This window comes from Anopheles marshallii, chromosome 3, assembly GCF_943734725.1.
Source record: "Anopheles marshallii chromosome 3, idAnoMarsDA_429_01, whole genome shotgun sequence".
NCBI lineage: Eukaryota > Metazoa > Arthropoda > Insecta > Diptera > Culicidae > Anopheles > Anopheles marshallii.
The window spans coordinates 38,030,187-38,050,805 of record NC_071327.1 but is presented as its reverse complement, the minus strand read 5'-3'; the positions used below and the strand labels follow the sequence as shown (position 1 = coordinate 38,050,805).

General features: G+C 44.2%; 1 protein-coding gene across 1 annotated transcript in view; it reads right to left on the bottom strand.

Moving 5' to 3' along the window:
* Positions 1 to 20,619, bottom strand: part of LOC128712564 (uncharacterized) — a 93,904-nt gene that overhangs the window by 39,153 nt on the left and 34,132 nt on the right. The window contains 9 exon segments of the mRNA XM_053807457.1: positions 482 to 805; positions 988 to 1,305; positions 1,461 to 1,787; positions 1,997 to 5,329; positions 5,427 to 5,918; positions 6,012 to 6,194; positions 6,471 to 6,689; positions 19,694 to 19,843; positions 19,925 to 20,068. Of these exon segments, the coding sequence (XP_053663432.1) occupies positions 482 to 805; positions 988 to 1,305; positions 1,461 to 1,787; positions 1,997 to 5,329; positions 5,427 to 5,918; positions 6,012 to 6,194; positions 6,471 to 6,689; positions 19,694 to 19,843; positions 19,925 to 20,068 (5,490 nt within the window).

Here is a 20,619-nt window from a genome sequence, read left to right as displayed (position 1 = left end):
GGTTATGGGAATCAAGTTTTCGTGTGTGCCATCGAATTGATATAAAGATTCAGATGAAGCATATATGTGATTTACTCAGCTATCTAGAGCAAACTTGGGGGTATCTTTGGGTGTATTACACGTGCGTCATGCACAGCCTCTAAAGTATGTCAGTGTAGTGTAGTGTGGTGAAGTATATAAATATACTTGAGTTATTCATGATCTTATACCCGTCAATACACAAATCACAAATATCATCGTTGTTGGTGTAAACATTGTTATATAGTGTAATGTTGAATTTTTGTAGCTTTTGTGTGGAATGTAACATGTGTACCCATCCAACAAGCGTGTTTAGATTTTAGCCAATACTCTGAGGTAATTTTTAAAGCCAGAAGCATTACTTTTGCCTCTGAAGCAGTAATTATTTGCAATTCGTAAAGTATTATGCATAGCTGCCTTATCGCCTCTACAAGTTGTTTCGCTACGGTTACTAATGGCTTACTCCGAATGATGCTGCATCCAGCGAATGGATCCCCACTGTAGCCTGGTGAGCAGCTACATAAAGGTTTGTGAGCAACTACAACGCATTCGGTATTTACTCCACAAGATCCAAGGCAAGGATTGCCGCATTTTTCATTGATGCAGGCCAAATTCATAGGACATTCAGAATCTACGGTACACTCGGGCCTACAGTTTGGTGGACGGCCCACGTAATTGGGCAGACACGAACAAACTGCACGATTGTTGTGCACTTTGCACAAAGAGTTTACTCCACACGGCGATGGTTGACATGGATTCCTGTACTCTTCCTGCAACACAGGTTGTGCTTTATCGTTTGCAAACACATACGTTGGGAAGAGGCGACAAATGGAGAAAAAGGGAAAATGATATTGAACAATTGATATTCAACTGGAAAAGAGCGTGGAAAACAGCATTTGCACTAAGCGAAAAAGCTAGGAGGTTTAATGCTTGGCAAGTAGCTTGCATTGGCCAGGACTAATAGCTTACTTGGCTCTGGTGAGCACTGCACAAACGGGTCACCAGTAAATCCAGCGTTACAGCTGCAAATAGGATTGTGGTTCACCACACGGCACCGCGCATTCATGCCGCATGTACCCGGGCAAGCATCAATACAACGCTGGTTTAGGCACGTTCTATCGCGCGGACATTCGGCATTGATAAGACACTCTGGACGACAGTTGGGAGGAACGCCGGAACAACTGATTTGACACGAGCAAACCGGATGACCGTCTAGCACCCTGCATATGCTGTACGGTCCGCATGGAGACGGCGTGCAGGGATCAATCGGATGGCGAGCGGGAAGGTCTAATACGATAGGTGACAGGTGTAAAACCATAGCAAAACGTGCAAAAGTTGGAAGAGAAGAATAGAAGATGGAATGTGTGTGTATATTACACGTTAGTGAAAGTGAATCCATTTACCAGGAGTGATAGGACAGATTGTCTGGACAGATATCTTACTTTCTACCACAATAGGACGGCAAGCCTGTGATGGATTGCCTGTATAACCGGGACTACAGCTACAGTACGGCGAGTGGTTATGTACACGACATTCACTATTTGGCCCGCAAGTACCAAGGCATGGATCGATACAGCGCATGTTAACGCATGCCTTGGTTGTCGGACATTCTGAACTTTGAACGCATTCCGGTCTGCAGTTGACGTATGGATCACCGAAATAATTGGGCATGCATGCACACGAACCAGCTCCGTTACGGTCCTTGCAGATCGCATTCGATCCGCAAGGCGACGGATTACATGGTTCAATAACTTCATCCCGTTTAATCGCTACAAAAAGTGTATGGTATTAAGTCATTTAAAGGTAAAACAATAGTAAATTCTATATTTAGTTTGTTAATGGACATAAACCGTTCAGTCTACTGACACTGTCGGACAGATGCGTTAGAGTAGGTAACTGGACGAAATGTTGTAAAACATAGTATCCGCGAAGAGCGGATATTGAAGTTTTCGAGAAATAGAAAAGGACGGACACTTACCGACTGGATTGCAACCACTGTATGGATCCCCTTCGAAACCATTAACACAATAACATTCCGGTCGATGGTTGCGGGCAACACAGTCCGCATTGTAGCCACACGATCCCACGCACGGATCACGACACTTCTGGTTGAAGCATGCACGATTTGACGGGCAATCCTGATCCGTTTCGCACTCCGGTCTGCAGTTTGGTGGAGCACCCAGCATACCGGCTGCACATGTGCAGACCGCACGGTTATCAATTTCACGACATTCAGAGTAAGCTCCACATGGGCTTGGCTGGCACGGATGTAAAGGTTCCGCTGGTTTCGGATAGCACTGTTCGAATGGATTACCGATCATGTCACGCTGGCAGCTGCAGAACGGTTTGTGGTTGATAACTTGGCACTGTGCATTGATTCCACACAATCCTGGACAAGGATCTTTGCATTTTAAGTTAATGCAGCTACGGTCGTGGGGACATTCCTCGTTACTAGAACATTCCGGTCTGCATGCCGGTGGCGTTCCACGGTATCCCTCGGCACAGGAGCATGTTGGCCGTCCTCCCACTACACGGCATACACTGTTCGATGGGCAGGAAGCGCATGGATCTTTCGGTGCCACCGGTGGAGGAATATCCTTACGACAGCCGCGGAACGGATCACCCACGTATCCACGGCTACATTCGCACACCGGTATATGGTTAGCTACGGTACAATCCGCGTTCGTACCGCACACACCCGGACACGGATCGCGGCAATGTTGATTGACGCACGCCGTGTGGCTGGGGCAGTCAGAGTTCAAAACACACTCCGGTCTACATCCCGTATTATATGGATCTCCCAGATATGGTGTTATGCATGTACACTTTGCAGCACCGTTATGGTCACTGCATATTGCATTTTCTGCACACGGGTTCGGATAGCAAACGTCCCTTGGTGTGTCCTTCGGAACAGCGGAGCAACCGATGAATGCATCTCCTTCAAATCCTGCACGACAGCTGCAGAACGCTGAATGCGCCACAATGTGACAGTCAGCATTCGCTCCGCAAGCGTTTGCACACGGATTCTGGCACTTTTCGTTAATACACGCTTTGTCCTGTGGACACTCCGAACTTAACACACACTCCGGACGGCAGGCGGGCGGAGACCCAATGAAGTTCGGTTGACACGAGCACACCGGTCGTCGGCCGCGTACTTGACACAGTGAGTTTGGTCCACACGGAGAAGGATCACAAGGGTTTCGTTGCTCCTTCGGTGGTTCATTCTGGCGAGATTCACAAATCACAAACGGATCACCCTGCTGGTTGGCACCGCAGCTACATATCGGATTATGGTTTAGCACTTCACATCGTGCACCGACACCGCACGTACCCGGGCATGGATCGGCACATTTCAGGTTGATACATGCTTTATTCTGCGGACACTCTGCATTGATCATACATTCTGCTTGGCAGGCTGGCGGCACTCCCCGGTATCCCGGTAAGCACGAGCAGATGGCATAACCATCCGGTGTCGAGCGACATTTACTGTTCGGACCACATGGATTGGGGTCACAGGGCGTATTATCCGGCGGAAGATATGTGCGTTCGGTGCACGCGACCAGTGCATCGCCGGTGTGCGTGGGCGGACAGTAACAGATTGGCAAATGATTGACAACCTTACATTGCGCATTCACACCACACGCATCAACGCATGGATCAAAGCAGCGTGAATTTACGCACGCCTTACTGATCGGACAATCTGTATTCAGCACACATTCCGGCCGGCATCCTACTAACGGGTCTCCGAAGTAATTTTTCTTACATACACATGCTAAAGCTCCGTTCTGCTGTTTGCATTGGGTGTTTGCACCGCATCGAATGCTATCGCACGTTTCCCGTGGACTTTCTTGTGGTTTGCATTGCTCGTAAGGGTTTCCCTGCATGTTTGGCGGGCAATAGCAAACGGGTCGATGACGTTCTACGGTGCAGAGAGCGTTATATCCACACGATCCTGGACAAGGATCTTGACACTGTGACTGCAGACAGGCCATGTTGAATGGACAGTCTGTGTTCAACACACATTGCGGTCGACATCGGGGATTGTGAATTGCGTCCGGGGCCACGCACGGATCGCAAAGTGCTACATCGTTCCCATAGATTGAACATATTTCTCCAGGACCACACGGATCGGACAAGCATGGCTGTCTAGTCATGTTTCTGTCCTCTGGTATCGGGACACATTGTACGAAGGCATCTCCGGTGTAGCCTGAAGGACATTTACACATTGGTGTATGGTAGTTAACGCTGCATTCCGCATTCACACCGCAAACCGTTCCTAATGCACAAGGTGAAACACACTTGTGATTGATGCAAGATTTGTCGGGTGTACAGTCAGAGTTGATATCGCATTCCGGTTTGCAGCCTTTACGCGGATCACCGTGATAGTTTGTTAGGCACTTACAGACTGGACGTTTGTTTCTCATCGAGCATCGAGCATTTGCACCACACGGGCTAGGATTGCAGGCGTCCCGAGGCCGTTCATCTAAGCTGTAGCATTGAATGGCGGGATTGCCTGTCAAACCAGTGTCACAGAAACATACTGGATGATGCTTCTCTACACGACAGTGCGCTCCCGTACCGCATGATCCCGGACACGGATCGGAACACCGAAATCCGATACAAGCCTTATCTGTGGCACATTGGTCATCGTTCAGACATTCGAAGGCATGGCAACCGGTTGTCGTTGGATCTCCGCTCAATCCTGGCGGGCATCGACATCCCGGAGAACCATCCACTAGCAGCACGCACTCGGCTCCAGGAGCGCAAGGGTTTGGTTCGCATACTGATCTAGGCTGCTCCACGCACCCTCCGTAAGGGTCTCCAATAAAGTTCGGCTTGCAGTAACACTGTTCTCGGCCTTCCGCGACGTAGCAATCGGCATTCGCACCGCATGGTCCGGGCTGACATAATTCCGGTGTCATGACCGGTTCGAAACAGCTACGATACGGGTTGCCGATCATCGAATCTGGACAGTAGCACACGGGATTTCGCGTAGCATCACATATTGCTCCAAAGCCGCAGGGATTCGGATCGCATGGAGTAGAAGGTTCCACACAACCGCGAATCGTATTGGGACTTTCGATGTATCCAGGAACACAAGTACATTTTGCATAACCGTTGCTCAGTATTGTGCATTGCGTGTTGGGCCCGCACGGTGACGGAACGCATGGATTTTGTGGCAGTGTACATGGTGTCTGTGGTGGATTTCCTTCAAACTCTGGCAAACAGAAACACGTCGCTTTACCGTTAATTCTCCGGCATCCCGAGTTGGGACCGCATGGATTAGGTGTGCATTCGTCACCTTCAGGAACTGATGTTAAAAGAAGCAGAAAGAATATTTTTACAAGTTAAAAAATAGTAATAAGATAACATGGAACAAGTGAAGTATTGTTAATTGCTATACTTACTGCAATTCTTGAAAGGATTTCCGGTTAATCCACGTGGGCAGAAGCACACAGGACTGCCATTATCTACTTCACACATTGCATTGATTCCGCATGGGTTTGGATCACATGGGTTGCTTGGTGGATTGCATCCTATGCGTGCATTACCGCCGTACCCTGGTGGGCAACGGCAGATGGCCTTATGCTTCTTCACATCGCACATAGCATTCGGTCCACATTGGCAAGGTGATGCACAACGTCCGTTAACGCACGCCTCGTTATCGTTGCACTGTCGATCAGATAGGCATCCTTGAGGCTGTGTACATTCAATGTAAGCATTACCAGCGTAACCTGGTCGGCACCGACAATCGATTCCATGATTCACCGGATAGCAATCTGCATTATCGCCACAGGAATCGCTCTGGCATGGATTAATACAGATACGGTTCAAACGATCGCATAGCTTATCCGGCGGACAATCTTCATTGTATTGGCAAACCGAACCAACTGTTGTGACTGAAAAGTTAACTTTTAATAAGTATTGCTTGGCCGAAGTTACAATAATTGATTTGTCGTAATGATCCGACCATGCGTTGTAAGTTATCTTACCTGGTATGCATTGCACAAAACCGTTGCCATGATATCCGTCGATGCAACTGCAGTCAGTACCGTGATTAGTATTGATGCAAACCGCATTTGTTGTACAAGGATTCTTTACATCACACGGTCTATGGCACACGTTTCCAACACAGGCTTCCGTAAGTGAACATTCATCATTTGTGGTGCATTGTACTGAATGGTGCAAACATATGAAAAGAAAGTGGTTTCGTACATGTGATAAATGTGCCAATATATACATAAAGTACAAGGAAGACAATTTTCGTGCCTTGGAATGAATTTACACCACAGATATAAAGTAATCGAAAATCGATGATAATGCAAATTGAAATTGACATGATAAAGCACTTGTGTTGTTGACGGTGATATTGGATTTTACAACTAACATTCTTAGTTTAATTAGAGTATCAGTTATAATTAAAAAAGCGATAATTATTTTGTGTTGCTTACTTGGCTCCAGCACTGTGCATTTGATGGTTGGGTTACCCTCATGTCCTGGTGGACAAGTGCAAATAGGTCGATGCATTTTAGCCTGGCATGTAGCTGTATCCGCACAAACGCCGTCAAATAAGCAAGGATTTTCGCATAAGCCCATGTAACACGCTTCATTACCGAGACAGTCGTTATCAGATTGGCAAGGCTCGGGAGTTTTTGGCGACCCTGGTGGTTCTGTATTTGTTATCAATAGTTATTTAAAAATATGAATTAGTACAATGATTTTGTTAGGAATTAGCATAGGAAAAGCAAAAATTCAGGAAGAAAAAAGTCGAAACGAATTGGAAAGCATTAAAACAGGGAATGACAGGTATAATAGAATCAAAGGAAGTTAGGAGAATTGAAACAAGGGAAAACATAGAAAGAATAGGTTTTCAGATAAATCATATTTACAGAAACAAAAATAGGTGTAGGTAAATTGGTCAGATTTGAAGGCAGCTATAATACCTCTTGCACAAGGAGTGTTAGGGGGAAGGTTGGTTGAGTTACATAGTACGAAACATTGTGACTTTACACATATTTCATTCTCAGTGCACTCTTTTGTGGATTGGCAGGCTTTGGTGGCTGGTAGCAAACTTGAATTATTTGGCATTTCACTTGGATAAATAGCGGTGGTTATTGATCCTTCAGTTGAACCGTAACTTTCATCAGTTTCAGAAACAATTTTTGTGCCCATATTGATATTGAAGGATGGTAACGTCGAAGTGATGTCATTTGTACGTGATGTAGTTAAAAAGTCATGTCCTTTCATTTCACTAGCGTTCGGGTCAGTGTCATCAAATGTGGTATGTGATTGTGATGTTTCTGTATCGTCCAGAGCAATTCGTTCATCATAATACAGCTTTGTTGTTTCTACCTCAGTTACTCGAGTAGTATGATCATCTTGGATGATTGACCGATCCGTAGAATCAACTGTAGTGTATGATCGTGTTGTTTCTGTATCGCGTTGAGTTGTTCGCTCGTCAGGATAGGGTGTAGTTGTATCTGACTCAACTGACCTAGTTGTTTGGTCATCTCGGATGGTTGACCGATCCGTAGAATCTACTGTATTGTATGATCGTGTTGTTTCTGTATCGCGTTGAGTTGTTCGCTCGTTAGGATAGGGTGTAGTTGTGTCTGACTCAACTGACCTAGTTGTTTGGTCATCTCGGATGGTTGACCGATCCGTAGAATCTACTGTAGTGTCTGATCGTGTTGTTTGTGTATCGCGTTGAGTTGTTTGTTCATCAGGATATGGTATAGTTGTATCTGACTCAACTGACCTAGTTGTTTGGTCATCTCGGATGGTTGACCGATCCGTAGAATCTACTGTAGTGTATGATCGTGTTGTTTGTGTGTCGCGTTGAGTTGTTCGCTCATCAGGATATAGTGTAGTTGTATCTGACTCAACTGACCTAGTGGTTTGATCATCTCGGATGGTTGACCGATCCGTAGAATCTATTGTAGTGTATGATCGTGTTGTTTCTGTATCGCGTTGAGTTATTCGCTCGTCAGGATATAGTGTAGATGTATCTGACTCAACTGACCTAGTGGTTTGGTCATCTCGGATGGTTGACCGATCCGTAGAATCTACTGTAGTGTCTGATCGTGTTGTTTGTGTATCGCGTTGAGTTGTTCGTTCATCAGGATATGGTGTAGTTGTATCTGACTCAACTGACCTAGTTGTTTGGTCATCTCGGATGGTTGACCGATCCGTAGAATCAACTGTAGTGTATGATCGTGTTGTTTCTGTATCGCTTTGAATTGTTCGCTCGTTAGGATAGGGTGTAGTTGTATCTGACTCAACTGACCTAATTGTTTGGTCATCTCGGATGGTGGACCGATCCGTAGAATCAACTGTAGTGTATGATCGTGTTGTTTCTGTATCGCGTTGAGTTGTTCGCTCATCAGGATACGGTGTAGTTGTATCTGACTCAACTGACCTAGTGGTTTGATCATCTCGGATGGTTGACCGATCCGTAGAATCTACTGTAGTGTATGATCGTGTTGTTTGTGTATCGCGTTGAGTTGTTCGCTCATCAGGATATGGTGTAGTTGTATCTAACTCAACTGACCTAGTGGTTTGATCATCTCGGATGGTGGACCGATCCGTAGAATCTACTGTAGTGTATGATCGTGTTGTTTCTGTATCGCGTTGAGTTGTTCGCTCGTCAGGATAGGGTGTAGTTGTATCTGACTCAACTGACCTAGTTGTTTGGTCATCTCGGATGGTTGACCGATCCGTAGAATCTACTGTAGTGTATGATCGTGTTGTTTCTGTATCGCGTTGAGTTGTTCGCTCGTTAGGATAGGGTGTAGTTGTATCTGACTCAACTGACCTAGTGGTTTGATCATCTCGGATGGTTGACCGATCCGTAGAATCTACTGTAGTATCTGATCGTGTTGTTTGTGTATCGCGTTGAGTTGTTCGCTCGTCAGGATAGGGTGTAGTTGTATCTGACTCTACTGACCTAGTTGTTTGGTCATCTCGGATGGTTGACCGATCCGTAGAATCTACTGTAGTGTCTGATCGTGTTGTTTCTGTATCGCGTAGAGTTGTTCGCTCGTCAGGATAGGATGTGGTTGTATCTGACTCAACTGACCTAGTTGTTTGGTCATCTCGGATGATTGACCGATCCGTAGAATCTACTGTAGTGTATGATCGTGTTGTTTCTGTATCGCGTTGAGTTGTTCGCTCATCAGGATAGGGTGTAGTTGTATCTGACTCAACTGACCTAGTTGTTTGGTCATCTCGGATGGTTGACCGATCCGTAGAATCTACTGTAGTGTATGATCGTGTTGTTTGTGTATCGCGTTGAGTTGTTCGCTCATCAGGATATAGTGTAGATGTATCTGACTCAACTGACCTAGTGGTTTGGTCATCTCGGATGGTTGACCGATCCGTAGAATCTACTGTAGTGTATGATCGTGTTGTTTGTGTATCGCGTTGAGTTGTTCGCTCATCAGGATATAGTGTAGATGTATCTGACTCAACTGACCTAGTTGTTTGATCATCTCGGATGGTTGACCGATCCGTAGAATCAACTGTAGTGTATGATCGTGTTGTTTGTGTATCGCGTAGAGTTGTTCGCTCGTCAGGATATGGTGTAGTTGTATCTGACTCAACTGACCTAGTTGTTTGGTCATCTCGGATGGTGGACCGATCCGTAGAATCAACTGTAGTGTCTGATCGTGTTGTTTCTGTATCGCGTATAGTTGTTCGCTCATCAGGATATGGTGTAGTTGTATCTGACTCAACTGACCTAGTGGTTTGATCATCTCGGATGGTGGACCGATCTGTAGAATCAACTGTAGTGTCTGATCGTGTTGTTTGTGTATCGCGTTGAGTTGTTCGCTCGTTAGTATATGGTGTAGTTGTATCTGACTCAACTGACCTAGTGGTTTGGTCATCTCGGATGGTTGACCGATCCGTAGAATCTACTGTAGTGTATGATCGTGTTGTTTCTGTATCGCGTTGAGTTGTTCGCTCATCAGGATAGGGTGTAGTTGTATCTGACTCAACTGACCTAGTTGTTTGGTCATCTCGGATGGTTGACCGATCCGTAGAATCTACTGTAGTGTATGATCGTGTTGTTTGTGTATCGCGTTGAGTTGTTCGCTCATCAGGATATAGTGTAGATGTATCTGACTCAACTGACCTAGTGGTTTGGTCATCTCGGATGGTTGACCGATCCGTAGAATCTACTGTAGTGTATGATCGTGTTGTTTGTGTATCGCGTTGAGTTGTTCGCTCATCAGGATATAGTGTAGTTGTATCTGACTCAACTGACCTAGTTGTTTGGTCATCTCGGATGGTTGACCGATCCGTAGAATCTACTGTAGTGTATGATCGTGTTGTTTGTGTATCGCGTTGAGTTGTTCGCTCATCAGGATAGGGTGTAGTTGTATCTGACTCAACTGACCTAGTTGTTTGGTCATCTCGGATGGTTGACCGATCCGTAGAATCTACCGCAGTGTCTGATCGTGTTGTTTGTGTATCGCGTTGAGTTGTTCGCTCATCAGGATATGGTGTAGTTGTATCTGACTCAACTGACCTAGTTGTTTGGTCATCTCGGATGGTTGACCGATCCGTAGAATCTACTGTAGTGTATGATCGTGTTGTTTCTGTATCGCGTAGAGTTGTTCGCTCATCAGGATAGGGTGTAGTTGTATCTGACTCAACTAACCTAGTTGTTTGATCATCTCGGATGGTTGACCGATCCGTAGAATCTACTGTAGTGTATGATCGTGTTGTTTGTGTATCGCGTTGAGTTGTTCGCTCATCAGGATATGGTGTAGTTGTATCTGACTCAACTGACCTAGTTGTTTGATCATCTCGGATGGTTGACCGATCCGTAGAATCTACTGTAGTGTATGATCGTGTTGTTTGTGTATCGCGTTGAGTTGTTCGCTCGTCAGGATAGGGTGTAGTTGTATCTGACTCAACTGACCTAGTTGTTTGGTCATCTCGGATGGTTGACCGATCCGTAGAATCTACTGTAGTGTATGATCGTGTTGTTTGTGTATCGCGTTGAGTTGTTCGCTCATCAGGATATAGTGTAGTTGTATCTGACTCAACTGACCTAGTGGTTTGGTCATCTCGGATGGTTGACCGATCCGTAGAATCTACTGTAGTGTCTGATCGTGTTGTTTCTGTATCGCGTTGAGTTGTTCGCTCGTTAGGATATGGTGTAGTTGTAGCTGACTCAACTGACCTAGTTGTTTGGTCATCTCGGATGGTTGACCGATCCGTAGAATCAACTGTAGTGTATGATCGTGTTGTTTCTGTATCGCGTTGAATTGTTCGCTCGTTAGGATAGGGTGTAGTTGTATCTGACTCAACTGACCTACTGGTTTGATCATCTCGGATGGTTGACCGATCCGTAGAATCTACTGTAGTGTATGATCGTGTTGTTTCTGTATCGCGTTGAGTTGTTCGCTCATCAGGATATGGTGTAGTTGTATCTGACTCAACTGACCTAGTTGTTTGGTCATCTCGGATGGTGGACCGATCCGTAGAATCTACTGTAGTGTATGATCGTGTTGTTTCTGTATCGCGTTGAGTTGTTCGCTCGTCAGGATATGGTGTAGTTGTATCTGACTCAACTGACCTACTGGTTTGATCATCTCGGATGGTTGACCGATCCGTAGAATCTACTGTAGTGTATGATCGTGTTGTTTGTGTATCGCGTTGAGTTGTTCGCTCATCAGGATATAGTGTAGTTGTATCTGACTCAACTGACCTAGTTGTTTGGTCATCTCGGATGGTGGACCGATCCGTAGAATCTACTGTAGTGTATGATCGTGTTGTTTGTGTATCGCGTTGAGTTGTTCGCTCGTCAGGATATGGTGTAGTTGTATCTGACTCAACTGAACTAGTTGTTTGGTCATCTCGGATGGTGGACCGATCCGTAGAATCAACTGTAGTGTCTGATCGTGTTGTTTCTGTATCGCGTATAGTTGTTCGCTCATCAGGATATGGTGTAGTTGTATCTGACTCAACTGACCTAGTGGTTTGATCATCTCGGATGGTGGACCGATCTGTAGAATCAACTGTAGTGTATGATCGTGTTGTTTGTGTATCGCGTTGAGTTGTTCGCTCATCAGGATATGGTGTAGTTGTATCTGACTCAACTGACCTAGTTGTTTGATCATCTCGGATGGTTGACCGATCCGTAGAATCTACTGTAGTGTATGATCGTGTTGTTTGTGTATCGCGTTGAGTTGTTCGCTCGTCAGGATAGGGTGTAGTTGTATCTGACTCAACTGACCTAGTTGTTTGGTCATCTCGGATGGTTGACCGATCCGTAGAATCTACTGTAGTGTATGATCGTGTTGTTTGTGTATCGCGTTGAGTTGTTCGCTCATCAGGATATAGTGTAGTTGTATCTGACTCAACTGACCTAGTGGTTTGGTCATCTCGGATGGTTGACCGATCCGTAGAATCTACTGTAGTGTCTGATCGTGTTGTTTCTGTATCGCGTTGAGTTGTTCGCTCGTTAGGATATGGTGTAGTTGTAGCTGACTCAACTGACCTAGTTGTTTGGTCATCTCGGATGGTTGACCGATCCGTAGAATCAACTGTAGTGTATGATCGTGTTGTTTCTGTATCGCGTTGAATTGTTCGCTCGTTAGGATAGGGTGTAGTTGTATCTGACTCAACTGACCTACTGGTTTGATCATCTCGGATGGTTGACCGATCCGTAGAATCTACTGTAGTGTATGATCGTGTTGTTTCTGTATCGCGTTGAGTTGTTCGCTCATCAGGATATGGTGTAGTTGTATCTGACTCAACTGACCTAGTTGTTTGGTCATCTCGGATGGTGGACCGATCCGTAGAATCTACTGTAGTGTATGATCGTGTTGTTTCTGTATCGCGTTGAGTTGTTCGCTCGTCAGGATATGGTGTAGTTGTATCTGACTCAACTGACCTACTGGTTTGATCATCTCGGATGGTTGACCGATCCGTAGAATCTACTGTAGTGTATGATCGTGTTGTTTGTGTATCGCGTTGAGTTGTTCGCTCATCAGGATATAGTGTAGTTGTATCTGACTCAACTGACCTAGTTGTTTGGTCATCTCGGATGGTGGACCGATCCGTAGAATCTACTGTAGTGTATGATCGTGTTGTTTGTGTATCGCGTTGAGTTGTTCGCTCGTCAGGATATGGTGTAGTTGTATCTGACTCAACTGACCTAGTTGTTTGGTCATCTCGGATGGTGGACCGATCCGTAGAATCTACTGTAGTGTATGATCGTGTTGTTTCTGTATCGCGTTGAGTTGTTCGCTCGTCAGGATATGGTGTAGTTGTATCTGACTCAACTGACCTACTGGTTTGATCATCTCGGATGGTTGACCGATCCGTAGAATCTACTGTAGTGTATGATCGTGTTGTTTGTGTATCGCGTTGAGTTGTTCGCTCATCAGGATATAGTGTAGTTGTATCTGACTCAACTGACCTAGTGGTTTGATCATCTCGGATGGTTGACCGATCCGTAGAATCTACTGTAGTGTATGATCGTGTTGTTTCTGTATCGCGTTGAGTTGTTCGCTCATCAGGATATGGTGTAGTTGTATCTGACTCAACTGACCTAGTTGTTTGGTCATCTCGGATGGTGGACCGATCCGTAGAATCTACTGTAGTGTATGATCGTGTTGTTTCTGTATCGCGTTGAGTTGTTCGCTCGTCAGGATATGGTGTAGTTGTATCTGACTCAACTGACCTACTGGTTTGATCATCTCGGATGGTTGACCGATCCGTAGAATCTACTGTAGTGTATGATCGTGTTGTTTGTGTATCGCGTTGAGTTGTTCGCTCATCAGGATATAGTGTAGTTGTATCTGACTCAACTGACCTAGTTGTTTGGTCATCTCGGATGGTGGACCGATCCGTAGAATCTACTGTAGTGTATGATCGTGTTGTTTGTGTATCGCGTTGAGTTGTTCGCTCGTCAGGATATGGTGTAGTTGTATCTGACTCAACTGAACTAGTTGTTTGGTCATCTCGGATGGTGGACCGATCCGTAGAATCAACTGTAGTGTCTGATCGTGTTGTTTCTGTATCGCGTATAGTTGTTCGCTCATCAGGATATGGTGTAGTTGTATCTGACTCAACTGACCTAGTGGTTTGATCATCTCGGATGGTGGACCGATCTGTAGAATCAACTGTAGTGTATGATCGTGTTGTTTGTGTATCGCTTTGAATTGTTCGCTCGTCAGGATAGGGTGTGGTTGTATCTGACTCAACTGACCTAGTTGTTTGGTCATCTCGGATGATTGACCGATCCGTAGAATCTACTGTAGTGTATGATCGTGTTGTTTGTGTGTCGCGTTGAGTTGTTCGCTCATCAGGATATAGTGTAGTTGTATCTGACTCAACTGACCTACTGGTTTGATCATCTCGGATGGTTGACCGATCCGTAGAATCTACTGTAGTGTATGATCGTGTTGTTTCTTTATCGCGTTGAGTTGTTCGCTCATCAGGATATGGTGTAGTTGTGTCTGACTCAACTGACCTAGTTGTTTGGTCATCTCGGATGGTTGACCGATCCGTAGAATCTACTGTAGTGTATGATCGTGTTGTTTGTGTATCGCGTTGAGTTGTTCGCTCATCAGGATATGGTGTAGTTGTATCTGACTCAACTGACCTACTGGTTTGATCATCTCGGATGGTTGACCGATCCGTAGAATCTACTGTAGTGTATGATCGTGTTGTTTCTGTATCGCGTTGAGTTGTTCGCTCATCAGGATAGGGTGTAGTTGTATCTGACTCAACTGACCTAGTTGTTTGGTCATCTCGGATGGTTGACCGATCCGTAGAATCTACTGTAGTGTATGATCGTGTTGTTTGTGTATCGCGTAGAGTTGTTCGCTCGTCAGGATATGGTGTAGTTGTATCTGACTCAACTGACCTAGTTGTTTGGTCATCTCGGATGGTGGACCGATCCGTAGAATCAACTGTAGTGTCTGATCGTGTTGTTTCTGTATCGCGTATAGTTGTTCGCTCATCAGGATATGGTGTAGTTGTATGTGACTCAACTGACCTAGTGGTTTGATCATCTCGGATGGTGGACCGATCTGTAGAATCAACTGTAGTGTCTGATCGTGTTGTTTGTGTATCGCGTTGAGTTGTTCGCTCGTTAGTATATGGTGTAGTTGTATCTGACTCAACTGACCTAGTGGTTTGGTCATCTCGGATGGTGGACCGATCCGTAGAATCTACTGTAGTGTATGATCGTGTTGTTTGTGTATCGCTTTGAATTGTTCGCTCGTCAGGATAGGGTGTGGTTGTATCTGACTCAACTGACCTAGTTGTTTGGTCATCTCGGATGATTGACCGATCCGTAGAATCTACTGTAGTGTATGATCGTGTTGTTTGTGTGTCGCGTTGAGTTGTTCGCTCATCAGGATATAGTGTAGTTGTATCTGACTCAACTGACCTACTGGTTTGATCATCTCGGATGGTTGACCGATCCGTAGAATCTACTGTAGTGTATGATCGTGTTGTTTCTGTATCGCGTTGAGTTGTTCGCTCATCAGGATATGGTGTAGTTGTGTCTGACTCAACTGACCTAGTTGTTTGGTCATCTCGGATGGTTGACCGATCCGTAGAATCTACTGTAGTGTATGATCGTGTTGTTTGTGTATCGCGTTGAGTTGTTCGCTCATCAGGATATAGTGTAGTTGTATCTGACTCAACTGACCTAGTGGTTTGATCATCTCGGATGGTGGACCGATCTGTAGAATCAACTGTAGTGTCTGATCGTGTTGTTTGTGTATCGCGTTGAGTTGTTCGCTCGTTAGTATATGGTGTAGTTGTATCTGACTCAACTGACCTAGTGGTTTGGTCATCTCGGATGGTTGACCGATCCGTAGAATCTACTGTAGTGTATGATCGTGTTGTTTGTGTATCGCTTTGAATTGTTCGCTCATCAGGATATGGTGTAGTTGTATCTGACTCAACTGACCTAGTGGTTTGATCATCTCGGATGGTTGACCGATCCGTAGAATCTACCGCAGTGTCTGATCGTGTTGTTTCTGTATCGCGTAGAGTTGTTCGCTCATCAGGATATGGTGTAGTTGTATCTGACTCAACTGACCTAGTTGTTTGGTCATCTCGGATGGTTGACCGATCTGTAGAATCTACTGTAGTGTATGATCGTGTTGTTTGTGTATCGCGTTGAGTTGTTAGCTCATCAGGATACGATGTAGTTGTATCTGACTCAACTGACCTAGTGGTTTGGTCATCTTGGATGGTGGACCGATCTGTAGAATCAACTGTAGTGTCTGATCGTGTTGTTTGTGTATCGCGTTGAGTTGTTCGCTCGTTAGGATAGGGTGTGGTTGTATCTGACTCAACTGACCTAGTTGTTTGATCATCTCGGATGGTTGACCGATCCATAGAATCTACTGTAGTGTATGATCGTGTTGTTTGTGTATCGCGTTGAGTTGTTCGCTCGTCAGGATATGGTGTAGTTGTATCTGACTCAACTGACCTACTGGTTTGATCATCTCGGATGGTTGACCAATCCGTAGAATCTACTGTAGTGTATGATCGTGTTGTTTCTGTATCGCGTTGAGTTGTTCGCTCATCAGGATATGGTGTAGTTGTATCTGACTCAACTGACCTAGTGGTTTGATCATCTCGGATGGTGGACCGATCCGTAGAATCAACTGTAGTGTATGATCGTGTTGTTTCTGTATCGCGTTGAGTTGTTCGCTCGTCAGGATAGGGTGTAGTTGTATCTGACTCAACTGCCCTAGTTGTTTGGTCATCTCGGATGGTTGACCGATCCGTAGAATCTACTGTAGTGTCTGATCGTGTTGTTTCTGTATCGCGTTGAGTTGTTCGCTCGTTAGGATAGGGTGTAGTTGTATCTGACTCAACTGCCCTAGTTGTTTGGTCATCTCGGATGGTTGACCGATCCGTAGAATCTACTGTAGTTTCTGATCGTGTTGTTTCTGTATCGCGTTGAGTTGTTCGCTCATCAGGATATGGTGTAGTTGTATCTGACTCAACTGCCCTAGTTGTTTGGTCATCTCGGATGGTTGACCGATCCGTAGAATCTACTGTAGTATCTGATCGTGTTGTTTGTGTATCGCGTTGAGTTGTTCGCTCGTCAGGATAGGGTGTAGTTGTATCTGACTCAACTGACCTAGTTGTTTGGTCATCTCGGATGGTTGACCGATCCGTAGAATCTACTGTAGTGTATGATCGTGTTGTTTGTGTATCGCGTTGAGTTGTTCGCTCATCAGGATATAGTGTAGTTGTATCTGACTCAACTGACCTAGTGGTTTGATCATCTCGGATGGTGGACCGATCTGTAGAATCTACTGTAGTGTATGATCGTGTTGTTTGTGTATCGCGTTGAGTTGTTAGCTCATCAGGATACGATGTAGTTGTATCTGACTCAACTGACCTACTGATTTGATCATCTCGGATGGTTGACCGATCCGTAGAATCTACTGTAGTGTCTGATCGTGTTGTTTCTGTGTCGCGTTGAGTTGTTCTCCCATCAGGATATGGCGTAGTTGTATCTGACTCAACTGACCTAGTGGTTTGATCATCTCGGATGGTGGACTGATCCGTAGAATCAACTGTAGTGTATGATCGTGTTGTTTGTGTATCGCGTTGAGTTGTTCGCTCATCAGGATATAGTGTAGTTGTATCTGATTCAACTAATCTAGTGGTTTGGTCATCTCGGATGGTGGACCGATCCGTAGAATCAACTGTAGTGTATGATCGTGTTGTTTCTGTGTCGCGTTGAGTTGTTCGCTCGTCAGGATAGGGTGTAGTTGTATCTGACTCAACTGACCTAGTTGTTTGGTCATCTCGGATGGTTGACCGATCCGTAGAATCTACTGTAGTGTATGATCGTGTTGTTTGTGTATCGCGTTGAGTTGTTCGCTCATCAGGATATAGTGTAGTTGTATCTGACTCAACTGACCTAGTGGTTTGATCATCTCGGATGGTGGACCGATCTGTAGAATCAACTGTAGTGTCTGATCGTGTTGTTTCTGTATCGCGTAGAGTTGTTCGCTCATCAGGATAGGGTGTGGTTGTATCTGACTCAACTGACCTAGTTGTTTGGTCATCTCGGATGGTTGACCGATCCGTAGAATCTACTGTAGTGTATGATCGTGTTGTTTGTGTATCGCGTTGAGTTGTTCGTTCATCAGGATATAGTGTAGTTGTATCTGATTCAACTAACCTAGTGGTTTGATCATCTCGGATGGTGGACCGATCCGTAGAATCTACTGTAGTGTATGATCCTGTTGTTTGTGTATCGCGTTGAGTTGTTCGCTCATCAGGATAGGGTGTAGTTGTATCTGATTCAACTAGTCTAGTGGTTTGATCATCTCGGATGGTGGACCGATCCGTAGAATCTACTGTAGTGTATGATCGTGTTGTTTGTGTATCGCCTTGACCAAACCGTTCATCATAACTTGCTGTGGTGGAGTCTAACCTATCTGCTCTAGTAGTTGCATCTTTTCGGGTGGTGGATCGTTCCGTAGAATCAACTGTAGTATATGATCGTGTTGCTTCTGTGTTTTGTGTTGTGGTGTATTCTTGGAAATATGGTGTAGTTTTTGGTGCATCATCGGTTGTTAGTTTAGTAAAGTTTGTTTGTTTTTGTGTATACAACCATGATGTTATTGTCATAGGTATATTTGTGGTAGACTTTTGGATAGTTTTAGTAGTCATTTGATTGTCTGAGTCTGGTGGGATGTTGTGATGGTAATCTTTTTCGATAGAATTTTTTATGGTTGACTGGGCAATTGTTTCGGTTGTTCTCGTTTCATATAGAATTATTTCATCATTTGCTGTTGTAGTTTCTATGTTATTAGAAGTTGCTGTTGCATTCCGAGCAGTTTTAAGTTCGCTTGTGTCAGTTGTTAGATCTTCCATAACACTTTCAGGCAAAGGCGTTGTTATTGCTGTGGTTGTTACGTTGTTAACGGTTTGCGTATGCCCTCCTTCGCCAAATTTATCTGTATCTGTGCTATTTACATCTGGATAAGTGTCGGTGGTTGTGTGTTGTTCTGTGTTATTCATTTTTTAGGTATAAAACAAAACAAAATTAACTCTTAATTTCATTCTTTCATGTACATGTGTAATTGTTGATGTTTGATGTTCTATTTGTAAAATGTATGATATATGAGAAATGTCATCTATATAGAGTTTTCACGTATGTTAAATAACAAAAATGAGAATTTTGCTTGTTTGATGTTGTAGCTTTTTTTCAGTGACTTCGGGGCTATGCTACATTCGTCCTGTTCTGTGTAGTTTTGAATGCCAATGTAAAAGTGTAGTGTTGTGATACAATAATGCGATTGTTAAGTAAAGTAAGTGAAATTAAAATAAAGCAAATTGCGTCTAATAATAATGTTATTAAACCGATAACTTACGATCACGATGAAAATTTCTTGTAGAAATTCCAATACATAAGCATAGCGACAGAGTACAAGCAAGCCAGAAGAAAAGTAGGTTTGGTACTAGCTAACTAAGAATGGGACTAGAAATGAGTCTAGAGTATGGAAAATACATGTATCTGAATATCTAATGGAAAATAACCATCCTTAACACGAGGAGGAGGTGTTTGTGTTTACGCTTCGTAGTGAGGAATGAAAATAATGCAATTTTACCATATTGATGGATGTAAATGTAGATGGGATCATGAGTTGCCCTAAGTACTTACCCTTTACGCAACCTCCAGTAATAGGGTCACATGGGATGCCCGGTGGGCAATGCTCACAACCAGTTGTACGGTCGGTATCCTTTAGCACACAATTACATCCATCGCACAGCAGCCCACCGCCACAGTCTGCTGCCTTTTCACATTGGCATACTAAAAAAGGAGATTAGCGCGAAAATAAAACATCAAATTTACTACCATAAGTTTTGTTAAGATATTAAAATATATACTTACATTTTACACAAACTGTTTCATGATTTTGCACTTCGCATTCTTCTCCAACATCGCAAGGATTGCCAGATCGGCATGGATCAACGCAAATACCGTTGATGCACGATCGTTCCAAAGGACACTCGTTGCTATGTCTACATCCTAGTTCTGTAAGTTACAAAGGAAATGCATTAGCCAATATAACGACACCAGTGTAGCATTCGGATATCAATTTTATTGGGGATTAAAGGGTTTTTATTCCTCAATTGATTGAGAATGTATAAACCGTATATATAGTAATAAACAATGTATATGGAATTGAAATACATTTAAACATTAACCAAAAGCAAAACCACACCCATTGCATGCTAGTTAATGCCATGTGATTAAGCTAAGCCTACGGATAACAGTTGGATAAGTACATTTATATCACCTTCACCGCGAATTAAAATGCTATGCAATACCAGAATATACGAAATCAAATTTGTAAACGTATACGCAAATCACGTGCGCTGACATAAATTTGGCTACACATGTACAACAATAACTACATTCACCGGCATACACTATTCGTTGTTTGGTTGCGAATAATTACACTACACACTACATTTGTCACTATTCGTTTGTTTTCGATGAAAAAGGATAATTTATGGTACTCTGATCTCAGGAGAGTTTATCATGCGGCTGCAGTGGTCCGTTCTGCAGTAAGGGGATGTCTT